Below are 22394 nucleotides of genomic sequence, written 5' to 3'. Positions count from 1 at the left end.
TTACAGCCAAGAGTAGCTAGTTAATCCACAGTTTATGCCAGCATTGAGGAGCACTGAATAGCATTGAGGACAAGTTATAAAAGGGGTTGAGTATGATGTTGTGCCGATGTTGAGTTATGTTTGAGACTACTGAAATGTATCTAATGTATGTCATATTGAAATAGGGAGTACTGCAAAGGCCTGAAGGACAAGGACAACAACACCCAGTTCCTCCTGGACTTCAACCATTTCATTGACAGGAACACAGTGGAAGAGCCATGTAAGTTACCATGCCTGTCCCACGCACCAACACACATGACCACGTGCACACACACAGATGGAATTCCTCTGCACGCACACACACACACACACACACACACACACACACACACACACACACACAGATGGAATTCCTCTACCTGTTTTGTTCGATAGCCAGTCAAGGTTAAAGAAAGAGTAGCTTTAGATCAATACAGCATTAATAGGCAGTACACCCACCCAGGAGGGAGTGGTTAGTGGGGTGAGTCAGGCCGGTTTCCCGCCACTGTGATATCATGGTGTTCCATAGCCCTGTGAAGGTCAGAGGATGGCATCAGCCTGATCGAATGAGGTATAGGCGTTTGATTAGTCTAGTCTGGCTAGGGGGTGATATCATCCTGATCGACTGAACTTCCTAGAACCTGATGTTGTCATGCTTCTATGTGACTCAAAACCTCTATAGTGGTCATCATCTAATGGGTATCAGCTACTGTAGATCCTACCATCTTCCTCATCGTCAGCTAATGGAGCTCAATGTCCTCAGTGTTGTCTAAACAAGGTCAAGCTATCTTCTCCTATGTGTCAACTTTGCAGTTTGGGGTCTACTGCGGATGGTACTTCAGTAACAAATTCTTTCTCTCTAGGTAATATGGCTCTGGTCAGTAGGCTGTTGTTGGATGCTGGGTTGACGGCTGATCTGGTCAAACTGTGGAAGGAACAGACACTGTGAGTGACACACACACACACACACACACACACACACACACACACACACACTTCCCGTCATCACTGCATTGGATTACAGTGATCATGTAAACATTGAGAGTCAGTTAAGTGAGTCATATAGACAGTCAGGCTATTCCCTGTTTTATTGATGTCTTATTGGAGAAACACAAAGCAGCTACTACTGCTACAGTCTAATGTATAGGTCTGTTGCTCTGAGAGTCTAGGCCTTGTTTTGCCAATAAAACATGATGAAAGAAAAACACAGGACCAGCCATGCCAATAATTAGTGTGTTCTGAAGACACCCCAGGAATTACAAAAACTCGTTTTTCAACAACTCCACAAATTTCTTGTTAACAAACTATTGTTTTGGCAAGTCGGTTAGGACATCTATTTTGTTCATGACACAAGTAATTTTTCCAACAGTTGTTTACAGACAGATTATTTCACTTATAATTCACTGTATCACAATTCCAGTGGGTCAGAAGTTTACATACACTAAGTTGACTGTGCCTTTAAACAGCTTGGAAAATTCCAGAATATGATGTCATGGGTTTAGAAGCTCCTGATAGACTAATTGACATCATTTGAGTCAATTGGAGGTGTACCTGTGCATGTATTTCAAGGCCTACCTTCAAACCCAGTGCCTCTTTGCTTGACATCATGGGAAAAATCAAAAGAAATCAGCCAAGACCTCAGAAAAGAAATTGTAGACCTCCACAAGTCTGGTTCATCCTTGGGAGCAATTTCCAAACGCCTGAAGGTACCACGCTCATCTGTACAAACAATAGTATGTAAGTATAAACACCATGGGACCACGCAGCCGTCATACCGCTCAGGAAGGAGACGCGTTCTGTCTCCAAGAGATGAACGTACTTTGGTGCAAATCAATCCCAGAACAACAGCAAAGGACCTTGTGAAGATGCTGGAGGAAACGGGTACAAAGTATCTGTGTGGCTGCTTCATGTTGTGCGGGTGCTTTGATGCAGGAGGGACTGGTGCACTTCACAAAATAGATGGCATCATGAGGGAGGAAAAGTATGTGGCTATATTGAACAACATCTCAAGACATCAGTCAGGAAGCTAAAGCTTGGTCGCAAATGGGTCTTCCAAATGGACAATGACCACAAGCATACTTCCAAAGTTGTTGAAAAATGGCTTGAGGGCAACAAAGTCAAGGTATTGGAGTGGCCATCACAGAGCCCTGACCTCATCCTAGAGACAATTTGTGGGCAGAACTGAAAAATCTTGCGCGAGCAAGGAGGTCTACAAACCTGACTCAGTTACATAAACTCTGTCAGGAGGAATGGGCTAAAATTCACCCAACTTATTGTGGGAGGCTTGTGGAAGGCTACCCGAAACGTTTGACCCAAGTTAAACAATTTAAAGCCAATGCTACCAAATACTAATTGAGTGTATGTAAACTTCTGACCCACTGGGAATGTGAAGAAATAAATAAAAGCTGAAATAAATAATTCTCTCTTCTATTATTCTGACATTTCACATTCTTAAAATAAAGTGGTGATCCTAACTGACCTAAGACAGGGAATTTTTACTCGGATTAAATGTCAGGAATTGTGAAAAACTGAGTTTAAATGTATTTGGCTAAGGTGTATGTAAACTTCCGACTTCAACTGTATATCAACATGCATTCATTATTACCATAGACACACATTTGTCCATTATAATCCACACAAGCTCAAACAAACAAAATCAATTTACTGAACAAAGAACTCTATTCAGAATTAGGACATCAAGAGAAGTGACTCTCCGGAAATATAACAATCTGTTTTTAAAGTTTCTGGACACAGAGGACCAGAAAGAACACGCACGCACGCTCACTCACTCTCTCACTCAGTTCATGCCTCTTTCTGATTTGTCTCGATGGTCCCTTAGCCTCTGTTGTTGAACTGTGATTGGTTTTTGTGTGTTCTTTCGGTTCCCAGGCTCGGAGTCCTGGCCAGGTTTGTAACCACTGACGGAGGGATCACTAGAGTCTATCCCAGAAGGTACGCTCAGATTTCTCCTTCTCAGTCCTACACTATTAGTTAGTTAGCCTCATGCTCCCATACTATACTGTATGTGCCTTGGCCAACTCCTATTGAATAAAGCCATGAAAACGAACAAATACACCGGCACGATTCGGTCTTATGTAGCAACATTTGAAATTGTGTTTTTTTTACGTTGGATAAAAGTAGAGACTCAGAGATAGAAAATGTTATATAATATACTACAGTTGAAGAACAATGGGGAAGTAATTCTGCTTTGAAAGTTTATAAACTTAATTTATAAACCAGACTTTTGAGAACCTGTCCCTTGAATGTTTTGGTACACCTACTGGAGAGCTCTTCTTTGTCTAAACCCATTCTGCATCGTTCACACCCTCTTAAGCCTTAGCCCCACCCATCTCTTTAAGGATTCACATGTGAGGGTACTATATGTGCTGAACAGAATGAGTACAGCAGTGTACTAAATAACCAAAGATTTCAAGACTAAAGGCTTGTTTAACCTACGTCTATCGACATGTCTGTAGACAGTTGTCGCAGTGACATCATGAACATTTTATTGTCCTCCGACATAACGACAACTTGTCATTGTCGTTATGAAAAAGTATAAACACAAAAACAGCAGGCTGCATGAGTAGCCTGGTGGTCCAAAATAGCACAATTGGTGTATTAGTATATGTCAATCTAGCAAACCAGACAACTAACAGCAACTTTCTAAACAATGTTTTGGTTAGTTTATAGCTTGTTAGCTAGCTAGCTAACGCTAAGTTATCTGGCTGGCCATTTCAAATAATGACCATATTAGCCCCGGTGATGTGTGACGAAATACATGCAGGGCATTCTACCAGAGAATTTCAGAACTTGGACACTGTCTCGCTGGCCTAACGTTGTATCCTAATTTGACTTTGGTGCAGGTCATGTTGTTCATCACATTACTGTCTCTGCTAAACACACACTATATCAAATAAAATCAACGTTTATTTGTCACATGCACAGGATACAGAAGGGGTAAACGGTAAAGTGAAATGGTTACTTGCTTAGTGGAGTCTTTTGTTTAGGCATGTAGCTACCTAGCTAACCTAACAATGAACCATAATCTCAACTCATAACATTGCTACCATGCATAAATCTGCAGTTATGCAAGTGAAAATGGCTCTGAGATACGAATAATATTACTACACAGATCCTACACGTAACGTCAGCTAGCGAGCCAGCCAGCTAACATTAGCTAGCTAGCTAACACGCTTTAACATTGAAAAATACTTTCTGGGGGGGAGGAAATGTAGCTAGCTAGACTCTCTTACCTGTATACATGGATAAGCGCTTCTCCCTCTCTGTGCCATGGTTTCCCTTAGTTTGAAGATGTAATCTGGTGTTTTATAAATCAAATTTTATTTGTCACATGTGCAGAATACAACAGGTGTAGACCTTACATTGCATTTCTTACTTACAAGCCCTTAACCAACAATGCAGTTTTGAGAAAATACAACAAAAAAAGTAAGATAAGAATAATAAATAATTAAAGAGCAGCAGTAAATAACAATAGCGGGGTTATGTACAGCGGGTACCGGTACAGAGTCAATGTCAATGTGCGGGGGCACCGGTGTCGAGGTAATTGGGGTAATATGTACATGTAGGTAGCGTTATTAAAGTGACTATGCAAAGATAACAACAGAGAGTAGCAGCAGCGTTCCAGAGGGGGAGGGGTGGGGGCAATGCAAATAGTCTGGGTAGCCATTTGATTAGCTGTTCAGGAGTCTTATGGCTTGGGGGTAGAAGCTATTTAGGAGCCTCTTGGACCGAGACTTGTCGCTCCGGTACCTCTTGTCGTGCGGTAAAAGAGAGAACATGCTATGACTAGGGTGGCTGGAGTCTTTGACAATTTTTATGGCCTTCCTCTGACACCGCCTGGTGTAAGTCCTGGATGGCATGAAGCTTAGCCCCGGTGATGTACTGGGCCATACACATTACCCTTCTGTAGTGCCTTGCGGTCGGAGGCCCATAACCATACCAGGCAGTGATGCAACCCGTCAGAATGCTCTCGATGGTGCAGCTGTAAAACCTTTTGAGGATCTGAGGACCCATGCCAAATCTTTTCAGTCTCCTGAGGGGGAATAGGTTTTGTCGTGCCCTCTTCACGACTGTCTTGGTGTGCACGGACCATGTTAGTTTGTTGGTGATATGGACGCCAAGGAAATTGAAGCTCTCAACCTGCTCCACTACAGCCCCATTGATGAGAATGGGGGTGTGCTCGGTCCTCCTTTTCCTGTAGTCCACAATAATCTATTTTGTCTTGATCACATTGAGGGAGAGGTTGTTGTCCTTGCACCACACGGTCAGCTCTCTGACCTCCTTCCTATAGGCTGTCTCATCGTTGTCGGTGATCAGGCCTACCACTGTTGTCATCAGCAAATTATGGTGTTGGAGTTGTGCCTGGCAGTGCAGTCATGAGTGAACAGGGAGTACAGGAGGGGGCTGAGCACGTTCCCCTGAGGGGCCCCCATGTTGAGGATCAGTTTGGCGGATGTGTTGTTACCTACCCTTACCACCTGGGGGCGGCCCGTCAGGAAGTCCAGGATCCAGTTGCAGAGGGAGGTGTTTAGTCCCAGGGTCCTTAGCTTAGTGATGAGCTTTGAGGGCACTATGGTGTTGATTGCTGAGCTTTAGTCAATGAATAGCATTCTCACGTAGGTGTTCCTTTTGTCCAGGCGTGAAAGGACAGTGTGGAGTGCAATAGAGATTGCATCATCTGGCCCTGAGGCCTTGTGAATGTTTACCTGTTTGAAAGTCTTATTCACATCGGCTGCGGAGAGTGTGATCACACAGTCGTCCGGAATAGCTGATGCTCTCATGCATGTTTCAGTGTTACTTGCCTCGAAGCGAGCATATCAGTTATTTAGCTCATCTGGTAGGATTGTGTCACTGGGCAGCTCTCGGCTGTGCTTCCCTTTGTAGTCTGTCATAGTTTGCAAGCCCTGCCACATCCGACGAGCGTCTGAGCCAGTGTAGTACGATTCAACGCAGTGTAGTACGATTCAACGAACAACGCAAAAAAACAAACAAAATAGCATGGTTCGTTGAGAGCCGATAAGACGGCAGCCCTCCCCTCCGGTGCCATCGTGATCCTTTACAACAGCCTTCTGTGTGTTCTATTTTCAACTCCCTCCACATATTTGCAATCAAACGGCAGAATTTCAAAACTCGGTTTTCAAAACTCGGTCCTTCAGAAAGTGGAGAGTAACATTTTTGGAGTTCTTTGTGATATCTTTCCATAAAAACGGGTTAGAAAGGATTACCTACACATACTGAGCATGTTATAGACAGAAGCGTGCTACATCGCCGACCAATCCGAACTTATCTCTCGGCACATCCAGCCCATCCATTATCTCAGCCAATCATGACTAGCGGGAACGTTCCTGTCGTTTCCTGTAGCTAAACCAACTATGCTCGTAATTATGTTATCTTTTTTGTATTTACAGTTGGCATACAAGTTTGTGATTAGAGCATAGTTCACATGTTCCAGAAGGCATTTCTAACAAAAAATGCATTTTGATCAAAAATCTATGTTTAAAATGCCTCTCTGTGAAGTAGTGATGCACGACATACGCCTAGTTTCCTGAAACGAGTCACAGATACGAGTTGGCTAAAGCACAAAGCCATTTTAAAGGGTACAGTGTTTTGGATATGGTGGATATGATACTGTTTTACTCCCCAACTTGTTCAGCTGGCTCTCTTCACATTGCATGGACAGTTAGTCCTCCTAAATCACCAGAACATGATTCCCATCCACACATACACTGGAGACATACTCAGTAAATATGGACTCTTTCTATCCCTCCCTCGCTCTCTTTCCCTCCCCCCCCCCCCTCTCTCTCTCCTCTCCCTCCCTCTCTCTCTCTTTCTTTCTCTCTGCCTTGGTGATTGTTAGAGTACAGCAGTTAATCACAGGAAAAAACATTTAAATATTTTCATATAAAACATACATCTTTTTTTCTTTATCTCTGGGCCAATTCTATTCAATTTTTCCCATGCTTTGTGCTTTGGGTGTGACTGTTAAATTTATCAAAGTTTGGCCTCACATTTGAATAAATCTTTCAGACATCTGTATCTTAAAAAGTTCTGTATGTGTGCATATGCGTGTGTGTTTCAGTGCTGGGGAGGAGTGGACAGAGAATGCCGAGACCTATGACTCAAGTTTCTACAAGAGGACTCTGGATAACGACATCTATATTTTCACTGCTCCATATTTCAACAGTATGTTAACACACAACGAAACACACACACACACACACACACACACACGGATCCTCTCTTCAGTGTGGTCTTCCAGCATATCCCGGACGGCCTGCTCTACTGGATATGATAAGAGTTGAGAGGCCTTCTAGTAACCCTCTATCTTTACTTCCTTTCTATGCTGAACCCTCTCATCTCTCTATCTACCCCCCTCTTCTGTCCCACCCCTTTCTCTTCCCTCTCTCTCACTCTCTCTACTCACTATTTTAACGTACTTCTGTATCTAATGCTCTCTGCTACTTTCCACTCCCCTTCTCTATATGTCCATGTGGTATTGCAGCAATCTACAGTTGAAGTCGGAAGTTTACATACACCTTAGCCAAATACATTACATTCAGTTTTTCACAATTCCTGACATTTATTCCGAGTAAAAATTCCCTGTCTTAGGTCAGTTAGGATCACCACTTAATTTTAAGAAAGTGAAATGTCAGAATAATAGTAGAGAGAATTTATTTATTTCAGCTTTTATTTCTTTCATCACATTCCCAGTGGGTCAGATGTTTACATACATTCAATTAGTATTTCCTAGCATTGCCTTTAAATTGTTTAACTTGGGTCAAACACTTCAGGTAGCCTTCCACAAGCCTCCCACAATAAGTTGGGTGAATTTTGGCCCATTCCTCCTGACAGAGCTGGTGTAACTGAGTCAGGTTTGTAGGCCTTCTTGCTCGTATAAGATTTTTCAGTTCTGCCCACACATTTTCTATTGGATTGAGGTCAGGGCTTTGTGATGGCCACTCCAATTCCTTGACTTTGTTGTCCTTAAGCCATTGCCACAACTTTGGAAGTATGCTTGGGATCATTGTCCATTTGGAAGACCCATTTGCGACTAAGCTTTAACTTCTGGAGATGTTGCTTCAATATATCCACATAATTTTCCGCTCTCATGATGCCATCTATTTTGTGAAGTCCTTCCTGTAGCAAAGCACCACCACAACATGATGCTGCCACCCCCGTGCTTCACAGTTGGGATGGTGTTCTTCGGCTTGCAAGCATCCCCCTTTTTCCTCCAAACATAATGATGCTCATTATGGCCAAACAATTATATTTTTGTTTCATCAGACCAGAGGACATTTCTCCAAAAAGTATGATCTTTGTCCCCATGTGCAGTTGCAAACCATAGTCTGGCTTTTTTATGGCGGTTTTGGAGCAGTGGCTTCTTCCTTGCTGAGCTGCCTTTCAGGTTATGATATAGGACTAATTTTACTGTGGAAATAGATACTTTTGTACCTGTTTCCTCCAGCATCGTCACAAGGTCCTTTGCTGTTGTTCTGGGATTGATTTGCACTTTTTGCACCAAAGTACGTTCATCTCTAAGAGACAGAACGCGTCTCCTTCCTGCGCGGTATGACAGCTGCATGGTCCCATGTTGTTTATACTTGCGTACTATTGTTTGTACAGATGAACGTGGTACCTTCAGGCGTTTGGAAATTGCACCCAAGGATGAACCAGACTTGTGGAGGTCTACAATTTTTTTTCTGAGGTCTTGGCTGATTTCTTTTGATTTTCCCATGATGTCAAGCAAAGAGGCACTGAGTTTGAAGGTAGGCCTTGAAATACATCCACAGGTACACCCCCAATTGACTCAAATTATGTCAATTAGCCTTTAGAAGCTTCTAAAGCCATGACATAATTTTCTGGAATTTTTCAAGCTGTTTAAAGGCACAGTCAACTAGTGTATGTAAACTTCTGACCCACTGGAATTGTGATACAGTGAATTATAAGTGAAATAATCTGTCTGTAAACAATTGTTGGAAAAATGACTTGTGTCATGGACCAAGTAGATGTCCTAACCGACTTGCCAAGCCATAGTTTGTTAACAAGAAATTTGTGGAGTGGTTGAAAAATGAGTTTTAATGACTCCAAGCTATGTAAACTTCCGACTTCAACTGTATTTATTTATTCATGCAGGTCAAACAGCAGTATGTGAATAGATCCAGTAGACTAGAGTAGGGTTTACTTAATAGAGAGCTGAAGAACACTATGCCACCATTCCAGGAATGTGGATAGTTGACCCATGATAGATCTTTCTCTGCTAACATTCAGAGTCAAATATCTTTATGGTCACGTTAGCATTCCTGGAGTACCAATCAGTGACCTAGCCAATTACTTTTGGTGTTCCTCGTTTAGCTTCACATACAGGGTAGGCAGGCGTTTGCACTTTTGGGGCTATTCCATTTGTATCCCATCTACAGCTGTACTGTATGTGCTCCTACTGCACCGCCACAGACACATGACCATTTACCCACTTAAATGAGACCAAACAAACAAATATGATATATTTCATCATATTTGTTATGTCATAAAACATGATTTTCACCAAATGGGTTTTTAAAGCCTCACACAATTACTGTCATTGTCATGCAAGTGTCACTACATGTGAATGTGTTGACACTCTTACCTTTGCTCTCCCTCACTCTCCCTCCTTCTCTCTCTGCTGCAGAGAGCAGGGAGTCAGGCTATGAGTCAGGTATTCTGGTGAGCAAGGCTGTAGACCTCAACATAGACAGAGTCAACCTCAAACCAGCAGGTGAGTGGACAGTACCGTCCCCATCTCCTTAGCTGGGTGCTTAGTTGTTGTATTGGGTACTTCTGAATTAAACTGACTGCCTAGAGAATTTGATGAAACATCCATAGCTCCTTCTGTACAGGATTATTCAAAAACATGTTTCTGAATATCCTTTTTGTTGTTTCAATGTCCTGTAGTGGTGGGAGTGAAACTGAACGTCTCTGCCTGGATGAACAGCTTCATGAACGCCACCATGAAAGTCAACGTAAGAGAAACACTTTCTTTAGTTTAGGATTTCTTATTCACATCCCATTGTGTTTGCTAAACTTGTGACCATTCATTCATGATGGTGTGTGCTTTGATGGCGTTTGCAGTGCAAGGATGAAATATGTGGCTGTCTGAAGAATGATAAGGTACAATGGCCTATCTCACTCATGGAAAATCTTTAGAAATTTTAATAATGTTCTATACTGACTGATGTTCTCTTTCTATCTGTCACACTCTCTCTCTGCAGCATGTTGACTGTGTCATCTTGGATGATGGAGGCTTTCTGCTGATGTCCAATCAGGATGAGTATATCACACAGGTGAGTCTCTGTCACCTAATCAGATTGCTCTGTCACAGACATGTACAGTTGTCATACCAGAGCAGGGTCAACATTCTGTCTGTCTGTCTGTCTGTCTGTCTGTCTGTCTGTCTGTCTGTCTGTCTGTCTGTCTGTCTGTCTGTCTGTCTGTCTGTCTGTCTGTCTGTCTGTCTGTCTGTCTGTCTGTCTGTCTGTCTGTCGGTTTCCCCGGGCCTAGTCCTGGAATAAAAACATGGTCAATTTGGCACAGGGAAACTACCCTTTATAAAATTTGTTGACCTGATCTGTATTTAGCTAACTACTCTGACTAGCCAGATAATATTTTTTTGCCTGTTTCCACAGACATTTCCTTTGCGTCTCTAAAACTCTTTAATCCCAATGTCATATCATGTTTGGCATGACAACAAACAAAACAGAGTTTTTAAAGCACAGATCTAAGCGATAATGGCTCCATAGCATCTACAGTATTCTGAAGTTAGTAGAACATAAACCCATAGTCCCAAAGCCAAGACACTCCTTTTGGAATGAGAACTAAAAGGTTTTTGTGGTTTGGCTGGCCACCAGATCTCTTCTCCTGCTCCTCTCTCCATCCCTGCTTCATCTGATCTTTTTTTATTTTATTGTATTTAACCTTTATTTAACAGCGAAAAACCGTGGGTCTCTTTCGCAGATGAGCCCGGCATGAACACATCAATAAACAACAATGAGATTATTCATACAGTATCTACAGTATATATACAGTACATCAGTTACACAATACATGAAAAGCAAACACGATAAGCAAAACACAATCAAATAAAACAAACACATTGTTCAGTAAAAAGGCCCTCTAACGTCTGCATGAATTGCCCTAGAGGCACCATCTCCACCAACTAAAAGCAGATTTACCTAAATCGGTGTAGATTGACAGGATCTCCAGGGTTAGCCATCCCAGAGTCTTTGTCTTGTAACTTAACAATGAAGTAAGGTATGGCGGAGGTTTATGCAAGAGGGCTTTATTGACAAAAAAGGTGCAATGCGTCGATCTATAGCAGGGATGGGCAAATTTGATGGGTGTGGGGTCCACCAAAAAATCTGTTATTTTATCATATTGGGCCACAGTGGCTCGCGGGTCTGCGTGCCCACATCCATACACCCACATGTAGTCAGAGCCGGCCCTAGCCTTTTGGGGACCCTAAGCAAAATATTGTTTCCACCACCTTGCTATCAAACATTTTAGCGACCCCCCGCCCCCCCCCCTCTTGACATCAGAGAGAAACAATTGTGTTAGAGTACATTTTCTGTAACTCTATATATTTTTCCATGGGGCGTAGAGAACATGTAACAGTTGTAAAGAAAGTTTGCTACAAATCTATATATTTTGCCATGGGGGTGAGTGAGAGGAAATTTGGCCATTTTTAAATTGTACACATTTTGCAATAGGGTGGGGAGAAATGTTTGCAGATTTTTATATGATATCTGAGTGAGAGTGACCAACAAAATGAATAGGGCCTCCCCGGTCGGTAATTTGACCATAATTACTACAAATTTGGATAGCTAGCCGCTAGACTAACTTACTGTACCAATAAAAAAATTAAAAAGTTGAGAACCCGACTGAGTCTTCTGCCTGCCTCACATTTTGCTATGGAGGGTGGAGAGAAGATTTTGCAATTTTATAACTAATTTCATGCAATTCTACAAATTCTGCTTAGAGGAAATGTTTCAGTTTTACGGATTACAGTGCCTACGGAAAGCATTCAGACCCCTTGACTTCAACATTTTGTTACATTACAGCCTTATTCTAAAATTGAGTGAGTACAAACATTTCCTCAGCCATCTACACACAATAACCCATAATGATAATGTGAAAACAGGTTTTTAGAAAAACAGAAATACCTTATTGACATAAGTATTCAGACTCTTTGCTATGAGACTCGAAATTGAGCTCCAGTGCATCCTTTCCATTGATCATCCTTTAGATGTTTCTACAACTTGATTGGATTCCACCTGTGGTAAATTCAATTGATTGGACATGATTTGGAAAGACACACACCAGTCTATATAAGAACCCACAGTTGACAGTGCATGTCAGAGCAATACCAAGCCATGAGGTAGAAGGAATTGTCTGTAGAGCTCCGAGACAGGATTATGTCTAGGCACATATCTGGGGAAGGGTACCAAAAATTATTTGCACAGTGGCCTCAATCATTCTTAAATGGAAGATGTTTGGAACCTCCAAGACCCTTTCTGGAGCTGGCCGCCCGGCCAAGCTGAGCAATCGGGGGAGAAAGGCCTTGGTCAGGGAGGTGACCAAGAACCCGATGGGCAGTCTGACAGAGCTCTCGAGTTCTTCGATAGAGATGGCAGAACCTTCCAGAAGGACAACCATCTCTGCAGCATTCCACCAATCAGGCCTTTATGGTAGAGTAACCAGACTTTAGCCACTCTTCAGTGAAAGGCACATGACAGCCCACTTGGAGTTTGCCTAAAGGCACCTAAATTCTTTCAGACCATGAGAAACAAGATTCTCTGGTCTGACAAAACCAAGATTGGAGGAAACCTGGCACCATCCCTACGGTGAAGCATGGTGGTGGCAGCATCATGCTGTGGGGATGTTTTTCAGCTGCAGGGACTGGGAGACTAATCAGGATTGAGGGAAAGATGAACGGAGCAAAGTACAGAGAGATACAATGGAATGAAATGATCATACATGTAACGTGCCAAGGGATCCTACACATGGGAGGAGATCCTGGCTGGTAGGGAACAGGTGGAGAGAGCGGAGGCAGGAGAGCGGAGGCAGCAGGAAAAGGGAACCGGCGTTACGAGGGAACACGGCTGGCAAGGAAGCCCGAGAGGCAGCCCCAAAAATGTATTGGGGGGGGAACACGGGGTGTGTGGCTAAGTCAGGTAGGAGACCTGAGCCAACTTCCCGTGCTTTCTGTGGAGAGAGGTGGTCCGGGCAGGCACCGTGTTATGCGAAGAAGCGCACGATGTCCCCAGTGCGCACGCATAGCCCAGTGCGCTACATTGCCGCTCCTCGTATCGGCCGGGCTAGAGTGGGCATCGAGCCAGGTGCGATGAAGCCTGCTCAGCGCATCTGGTCTCCAGTGCGTCTCCTCGGTCCGTGTTATACGGCACCAGCCCTACGCACTGTGTCTCCCGTGGGTCTGCACAGCCTAGGGCGTCCTGTGCCTGCGCCCCGCAAGTGCCGGGCTAAAATCAACATCCAGCCAGGACGGGTTGTTCAGGCTCTAAGTTCGAGATCTCCAGTGCGCCTCCACGGACCGGTCTATCCTGTGCCTCTTCCAAGGACCAGGCCTCCAGTATATCTCTCCAGCCTGGTGAGTGCAGTGCCTGTTCTAAGAACCAAGTCTCCTGTGTGTCCCTCCAGTCCGGACGCTCCAGAGCCTCCCTCCAGTCCGGACCCTCCAGAGCCGCCCGTCTGTCCTGAGCCGCCTGAGCCGCCCGTCTGTCCTGAGCCGCCTGAGCCGCTCGTCTGTCCTGAGCCGCCCGTCTGGCCTGAGCCGCCCGTCTGTCCTGAGCCGCCTGAGCCGCCCGTCTGTCCTGGGCCGCCTGAGCCGCCCGTCTGTCCTGGGCCGCCTGAGCCGCCCGTCTGTCCTGAGCCGCCTGAGCCGCCCGTCTGTCCTGAGCCGCCTGAGCCGCCCGTCTGTCCTGAGCCGCCCGTCTGTCCTGAGCCGCCCTTCAGTCCGGAGGCGCCTGAGCCGCCCTTCAGTCCGGAGGCGCCTGAGCCGCCCTTCAGTCCGGAGGCGCCTGAGCCGCCCTTCAGTCCGGAGGCGCCTGAGCCGCCCTTCAGTCCGGAGGCGCCTGAGCCGCCCTTCAGTCCGGAGGCGCCTGAGCCGCCCTTCAGTCAGGAGGCGCCTGAGCCGCCCGTCAGTCCAGAGGCGCCCCTCAGTCCAGTGGTGCCCTTTACTAGGGTGTTCAATCCAGGGTCGGTGACGAGGGTCGCCGCTCCTAAGGTGTCATAGAAGTGGGCCGAGACTATGGTGGAGTGGGGTCCTCGTCCCGCTCCAGAGCCGCCACCGCGGTAAATTCCCACCCAGACCCTCCCCTATAAGTTCAGGTTTTGCGGCCGGAGTCCGCACCTTTGGGGGGGGGGGGGTAATGTCACGTTCTGACCTTAGTTCCTTTGTTATGTCTTTATTTTTAGTTTGGTCAGGGCGTGAGTTGGGGTGGGCATTCTGTTGTTTTTCTATGTTTTGTTCTATGGTTATATTTCTATGTGTTTGGCCTAGTATGGTTCCCAATCAGAGGCAGGTGTCTGTCGTTGTCTCTGATTGGGAGCCATATTTAGGTATCCTGTTTTCCTTTGTGTTTTTTGGGTGGTTGTTTTCCTGTGTCTGTGTTTTCACCATACGGGACTGTTTCGTTTTTGTTTTGTATCATTCACGTTGTTATTTTTGTATTCTTAGTGTTCAGTTATTAAATTGAATATGGATACTTACCACGCTGCGCTTTGGTCCTCACCTCATTCCAACGACAAGCGTTACAGCTATATGATATGTTCATTATATAAACTGGCTAGCCAGCTAACTTAACGTGAACTAGCTAGCTAATAAGATTGAAACAAACCATAGAATTGTTTAGAAAGTTGCATTTAGTTTCCTGGTTTGCTAGATTGACATATACAAAAAAACTATTTTAAAAGGATGGGTTTATTGGTGTTAAAATACACCAGTTATGCTATTTTGGAACAACATGCTGCTGATGTCATGCAGCCTATTGTTTTTGTGTATACTTTTAAAAAATTCAAAAGTTGGGTTACAAGTATATCAACTTTCAAAGCAGAATTCCTTTCCCATTGTTCCTCAACTGTAGTGTATGATATATAATTTTCTTGCTCTGAGTCTGTAGTTTTATATCATGTAAAAAATAAAATTTTCAGAAGCCAATGTCGATGTCCTTCCCGCGCCAAGGTAGAGAAAGGAAATTGTGGTCACGTCATTCCAAGAGCTCTTGTTCGACCTCAGATCAAGCTAGACACCCCATTCCACCTTCCACTGCCTGTTGACATCTAGTGGAAGGCGTATGCAGTGCATGCAAATCCATAGATATTAGGCAATTGAATAGGCAGGCCCTGGAACAGAGCATCGTTTTCAGATTTTTCACTTCCTATCTGGAAGTTTGCTGCCAAATTAGTTCTGTTTTACTCACAGATATAATTCAAACAGTTTTAGAAACTTGAGAGTGTTTTCTATCCAATAGTAATAATAATATGCATATTGTACGATCTAGAATAGAGTACGAGGCAGTTTAAATTGGGCACGATTTTTCCCCAAAGTGAAAACAGCGCCCCCTATTCACAAGAAGTTAAGACGGGAACCGAGCCGGTGTATTTTTTGGTTTTCATGGCTATATACAATAGGAGTTGGCCAAGGCACATACTGTATAGTATGGGAGCATGAGGCTAACTAACTAATAGTGTAGGACTGAGAAGGAGAAATCTGAGCGTACCTTCTGGGATAGACTCTAGTGATCCCTCCGTCAGTGGTTACAAACCTGGCCAGGACCCCGCCCCTGGGAACCGAAAGAACACACAGAAACCAATCACAGTTCAACAAAAGAGGCTAAGGGACCATCGAGACAAATCAGAAAGAGGCATGAACTGAATATTCCAGTGTGTGTATGTGTGTGTTATTTCTGTTTCACTGTGTCCAGAACCTTTAAAAATAAATTGAGCCTCTACTTTTACCCAATGTAAAAAACACAATTTCAAATGTTGCTTCATAAGACCTAATCAATCCGGTCGGTCACGTTTGACAAAATATTTGGGAGGAGGTCATAATTTCATGCAGTCTGTGAAGGAAGAACCCACATGGTAAAAGTGGAAAACAAGTTAGGTCGAAATAAAAACAGATTTTAACCAAGTCAAATGAATTTATTGTGTTAGAGGTTTTATGATGATTGTACAGTGCATGTGGAAAGCTTTTTCCACATTTTGTGACGTTACAGCCTTATTCTAAAATGTGTGTATATATATACAAAAAAAATGATCATCAATTTACACACAATACCTCATAATGACAAAGCAAAAACAGTTTTTTAGATTTTTTTGCAAAAAAGATATGAAATATCCCATTTACGTAAGTATTCAGACCCTTTACTCAGTACTTTGTTCAAGCACCTTTTGAAGCATTTACAGCCTCATGTCTTCTTGGGTATGACGCTAAATGCTTGGCACACCTGTATTTGGGGAGCTTCTCAAATTCTTCTCTGCAGATCCTCTCAAGCTCTGTCAGTTTGGATGGGGACCGTCACTGCACAGCTATTTTCAGGTCTCTCCAGAGGTGTTCAATCAGGTTCAAGTCTGGGCTCTGGCTTGGCCCCTTAAAAAGGACATTCAGAGACTTGTCCCATAGCCACTCCTGCATTTTTTAGCACCCTTACCCAGATCTGTGCCTCGACACAATCCTGTCTTAGAGCTCTACGGACAATAAATTTGACCTCATGACTATTTGCCCTGACATACACTATCAACTGTGGGACCGTATAAAGACAGGTGTGTGCCTTTCCAAATCATGTCCAATCAATTGAATTTACCACAGGTGGACTCCAATGAAGTTGTAGAAACATCTCAAGGATGATTAATGGAAACTCCATTTCTTGTCTCATAGCAAAGGGTCTGAATACTTATGTAAATAAGGTATTTCTGTTTTTACTTTGTCAGTATGGGGTATTGTGTGTAGATTGATGAGGGGAAAAAATAATTTCATCCATTTTAGATTAAGGCTGTAACGTACCAAAATGTGGAAAAGGTCAAGAGGTCTGAATTCTATCCAAATGCACTGCATGTAAACCAAAGTGTTAAATATTGTTCTATGCATCAGTTGGGATGTCTATAAGCTTCAATTTTGGGTACTAAATCTAGCATGAAAGTGCATCCTTGTAGCTGTGAAGGCTAATATTAGCAAAATGTTTACCTTGGGGTTAGTTGAGCCAATGGCCATGGGGTAAGTTGAGCCAATGGAAAGTTGAACAAATTGAAGTGTTTTCTTCCTAGGCGTAATGCAAGGCATTATCGCTGGGATATAAGGTAACAACAGGGCCTGTCCAAAGCTAAAAGTGTAAAAAAATAAAGGTACAAAGTGTTTGTTAGGTGTGTTAACATCCGACTGTGTTTGGGAGTCCCATAGGGCGGTGCACAATTGGCCCAGCATCGTCCTGGTTTGGCCAGGGTAGGCCGTCAATGTAAATAAGAGTTTGTTCTTAACTGACTTGCCTAGTTAAATATTGGTTAAATTTAAAAATAGATTAAAAGATGCTTAAAATGTTTAAAAGACAAAGAAATTATTGTGATTGTGTTGAAATGTTTTTGGGAATAAAGATAGACATGGTTTTAAAAAAAAGTGGTAATATTTAATTCAGTACAGACATTTTGTAGGCGGCTTAATTTACCCTGTCACGTGGCTCAACTTATCCCATCCCCGGTTTAAGCAGGACCAAGGGACCACTTTTTTGGACAAGCTATGTTTTGAACACTGTAATGTTTACATGAATTCTGATTATGTCCAGGGATACACAACATCCTGAAATCTATGTCGATATCTTTGTTAGAAATAATATTATATTTCCCTTGATGGTGACTGCCGGGTTGGGAAAGACTAATGGCGTTCGCATGCTTCCCATTCGGAAGAGTTCCGAACAGTTCGTACATACACTACCATTCAAAGGTTTGGGGTCACTTAGAAATGTCCTTGTTTTTGAAAGGAAAGCACATTTTTCTTGTCTACTACAGTGTAGACATATTTTTTTATTAAATATCTGCAAAGGCATAAAGAGGCCCATTATCAGCAACCATCACTCCTGTGTTCCAATGGCATGTTGTGTTAGCTAATCCAAGTTTATAAATATAAAAGGCTAATTGATCATTATGGCTAATTGATCATTATCAGCACAGCTGAAAACGGTTGTGCTGATTAAAGAATAAAACAATAAAACTTGCCAGAATCAAATAACTTTTTTCAGAAACTTTTTCATAACCTTACCCTGAAATGCTTACTTACAAGACCTTAACCAACATTGCAGTTCAAGAAATAGATTAAGAAAATATGTACTAAATAAACCTAAGTACAAAATAAAAGTAACACAACAAAATTACAAAAGAATATCAAGGCTATATACAGGGGGTAACAATACCGAGTCAATGAACAGGACAGTCGAGGTAGTTTGTACATATAGGTTGGGGTAAAGTGACTATGAATAGATAATAAACAGCGAGTAGCAGCAGTGTAAAAAAAGGGGGGGGTGGTGTCAATGTAAATAGTCAGGGTGGCCATTTGATTAATTGTTCAGCAGTCTTATAGCTTGGGGGTAGAAGCTGTTAAGGAGCCTTTTGGACCTAGACTTGGCGCTCTGGTACCGCTTACCGTGCGGTAGAAGAGAGAACAGTCTATGACTTGAGTGACTGGAGTCTTTGACAATTTTTGGGGCCTTCCTCTGACAGCGCTTAGTTGGTCCTGGATGGCAGGAAGCTTGGCCCCACTGTACACACTACCCACTGTAGCACCTTACGGTCAGATGCCGAGCAGTTGCCATACCAGGTGGTGATGCAACCGGTCAGGATGCTCTCGGTGGTGCAGCTGTATAACTTTTTGAGGATGATCTGGGGACCCATGACAAATCTGTTCAGTATCCTGAGGAGGAAAAGGTGTTGTCGTGCCCTCTTCACAACTGTCTTGCCATGTTTGGACCATGATAGATTGTTGGTGATGTTGACACCAAGGAACTTCAAACTCTCGACCCGCTCCACTACAGCCCTGTTGATGTTAATGGGGGCCTGTTCCGCCCTCCTTTTCCTGTAGTCCACGATCATCTCCTTTTTCTTGCTCACATTGAGGTTGTTGTCCTGGCATCACATGGCAAGGTCTCTGACCTCCTCCCTATAAGCTGTCTCATCATTGTCGGTGATCAGGCCTACCACTGTTCTGTCATCAGCAAACATAATGATGTTGTTGGAGTCGTGCTTGGCCATGCAGTTGTGGGTGAACAGGGAGTACAGGAGGAGCTTAAGCACGCACCCCTTAGGGCCCCGGTGTTGAGGATAATTGTGGCAGATGTGTTGTTGCCTACCCTTAACACCTGGGGCCGGCCCTTCAGGGCACTATGGTGTTGAACGCTGAGCTGTAGTCAATGAACACCATTCTCACATAGTTGTTCCTTTTGTCCAGGTGGGAAAGGGCAGTGTGGAGTGCGATTGAGATTGTGTCATCTGTGGATCTGTTGGTATGGTATGCCAATTGGAGTGGGTCTAGGGTTTCTGGGATAATGGTGTTGATGTGAGCCATTACCAGCCTTTCAAAGCACTTCATGACTACCAACGTGAGTGCTACGGGGCGGTAGTCATTTAGGCAGGTTACCTTTGCATTCTTGGGCAAAGGGACTATGATGGTCTGCTTGAAACATGTGATTATTACTTACTCGGTCAGGGCGAGGTTGAAAATGTCAGTGAAGACACCTGCCGGTTGGTCTGCGCATGCTCTGAGTACACGCCCCAGTAATCTGTCTGGCCCCGCAGCCTTGTGAATGTTGACCTGTTTAAAGGTCTTGCTCACATCGGCTATGGAGAGCGTGATCACACAGTCGTCCAGAACAGCTGGTGCTCTCATGCATGCTTCAGTGTTGCATGCCTCGAAGCTAGCATAAAAGGCATTTAGCTCGTCTGGTAGGCTCGCGTCACTGGGCACCTCGTGGCTGGGTTTCTCTTTGTAGTCCATAATCGTTTGCAATCCCTGCCACATCCAACGAGTGTCAGAGCCGGTGTAGTAGGACTGTCATGCGGGACTAGGTGTGTGAGGAAGAATCAGGCGCAGAGAGCAGAAAGTTCCACAGGGAAAAGTGCACTTTAATACGGCACAAAAGCAAGCCCACAACACAGGGCGCAGTAATAAATGGACCACCCAAAACACAGGGTACCAGGTCTAGAACACGAACACACCTAAATAACGCACACACGTAACACAATAATAATCCCGCACAAAACAAGGGTGTGTAAACGTACTTAAATAAGGAAGCCCATCAAGCACACAAATAGACACAGGTGCAACTAATAAGACAAAACAAACAGACAGCGAAAAAGGGATCGGTGGCGGCTAGTAGGCCGGTGACGACAACCGCCGAGCACCGCCCGAACAGGCAGGGGAGCCAACTTCGGCTGAAGTCGTGACAAGGACTCAATCTTAGTCCTGTATTGACACTTTGCCTGTTTGATGGTTCATCTGAGGGCATAGCGGGATTTCTTTTAAGCGTACGGATTAGTGTCTCGCTCCTTGAAAGCAGCAGCTCTAGCTATAGCTCAGTGCGAATGTTGCCTGTAATCCATGGTTTATGGTTGGGATATGTACGTACTGTCACTGTGTGGATGACGTCCTCCATGCACTTATTGACGAAGCCCGTGACTGAGGTGGAACACTCCTCAATGCCACTGGATGAATCCTGGAACATTTTCCAATTTGTGCTAGCAACAGTCCTGTGGTGTAGCATCCGCGTCATCTGACCACTTCCGTATTGAGCGATTCACTGGTACTTCCTGCTTTAGTTTTTGCTTGTAAGCATTAATCGTGAGTATAGAATTATGGTCAGATTTGTCAAATGGAGGGTGAGGGAGAGCTTTGTATGCGTCTCTGTGTGTGGAGCAAAGGTGATCTAGAGCTTTTTTCCTCTAGTTGCACATGTGACATGCTGGTGGAAATGAGGTAAAACGGATTTAAGTTTGCCTGCATTAAAGTCCACGATCACTAGGAGCGCCGCTTCTGGATGAGCATTGTTTTGTTTACTTATGGCCTTATACAGCTCGTTGAGTGTGGTCTTAGTGCCAGCATCAGCTACGAATAATATAGATGAGAACTCTCTTGGTAGATAGTGTGTTCTACAGCTTATCATGAGGTACTCTACCTCAGGCGAGCCATACCTCAAGACTTCTTTAATATTAGACACCGCGCACCAGCTGTTATTGACAAATAGACACACACCCCCGCACTTCATCTTACCAGACGTAGCTGCTCTGTCCTACCGATGCATAAGATATTACAGTTTTTCATGTCCTGTTGGTTGGATAGTCTCGACTGTAGATCATCGAGTTTGTTTTCCAGTGATTGCACATTAGCCAGTAGAACTGATGGTTCTAAGGCACCCCAACCTTCTCCCTCTGTGTCTCCACCTTTTCTTCACGCAAATTACAGGGATTTGGACCTGGTCTCCAGAGAGCAGTATATCCTTTGCGTCGGACTCATTAAAGTTTGAAGATGTTATCCGGAGACAGGTGTTTTATACAACATTCTTCTTTCAGTGTTCTCTTTTTGGACTATCTCCGCATTTGGCAATCATCTCTCTGCTTCCACTGGGAATTCCACTGATTTCAAAACTCAGTCAACTTATTCCATGACAACGACACCATTTATTCCTCATCATTGTAATCAGAAAACTCTACAATGTCTGGTTCATTGGAAATGTTTTTACCTACAGTACCAGTCAAAAGTTTAGACACACCGATTCATTCAAGGGTTTTTCTTTATTTTGACTATTTTCATTGTAGAATAATAGTGAAGACATCAAAACTATGAAATAGCACATATGGAATAATGTAGTAACCAAAGAAGTGTTTAACAAATCAAAATACATCTGAGATTCTTCAAAGTAGACACGCCTTGCCTTGATGACAGCTTGGCACGCTCTTGGCGTTCTTTCATCCAGTTTCATGAGGTTTTCACCTGGAATGCATTTCAATTAACAGGTGTGCCGTGTTAAAAGTTCATTTGTGGAATTTCTTTCGATTTGAATGTGTTTGAGCCAGTCAGTTGTGTTGTGAAAAGGTAGGGTATACAAAAGGTAGCCCTATTTGGTAAAAGTCCATATTATGGCAAGAGCAGCTCAAATTTGCAAAGAGAAACGGCATATTTCTCTGCAGATCTACTCAAGCTCTGTCTGTTTGGATGGAGAGTGTCACTGCACAGCTATTTTCAGGTCTCTCCAGAGATGTTAGATCGGGTTCAAGTCCGGGCTCTGGCTGGGTCACCCAAGGACATTCAGAGACTTGTGCCGAAGCCA

General features: G+C 43.8%; 1 protein-coding gene across 1 annotated transcript in view; it reads left to right on the top strand.

Moving 5' to 3' along the window:
* LOC120053242 (voltage-dependent calcium channel subunit alpha-2/delta-1) overlaps positions 1 to 22394 on the top strand; it is a 108233-nt gene that overhangs the window by 63824 nt on the left and 22015 nt on the right. The window contains exons 24-32 of the mRNA XM_039000388.1: positions 165 to 246; positions 803 to 818; positions 882 to 963; positions 2908 to 2970; positions 7118 to 7221; positions 9704 to 9790; positions 9967 to 10034; positions 10144 to 10182; positions 10284 to 10355. Coding sequence (XP_038856316.1) covers positions 165 to 246; positions 803 to 818; positions 882 to 963; positions 2908 to 2970; positions 7118 to 7221; positions 9704 to 9790; positions 9967 to 10034; positions 10144 to 10182; positions 10284 to 10355 — 613 coding nt within the window. The remainder of the gene's footprint in view (positions 1 to 164; positions 247 to 802; positions 819 to 881; positions 964 to 2907; positions 2971 to 7117; positions 7222 to 9703; positions 9791 to 9966; positions 10035 to 10143; positions 10183 to 10283; positions 10356 to 22394) is intronic.

This window comes from Salvelinus namaycush, chromosome 9 (genome assembly GCF_016432855.1).
Source record: "Salvelinus namaycush isolate Seneca chromosome 9, SaNama_1.0, whole genome shotgun sequence".
Lineage (NCBI taxonomy): Eukaryota > Metazoa > Chordata > Actinopteri > Salmoniformes > Salmonidae > Salvelinus > Salvelinus namaycush.
Note: the sequence above shows the minus strand (reverse complement) of the source record. Positions and strands in the feature narration are given on the sequence as shown.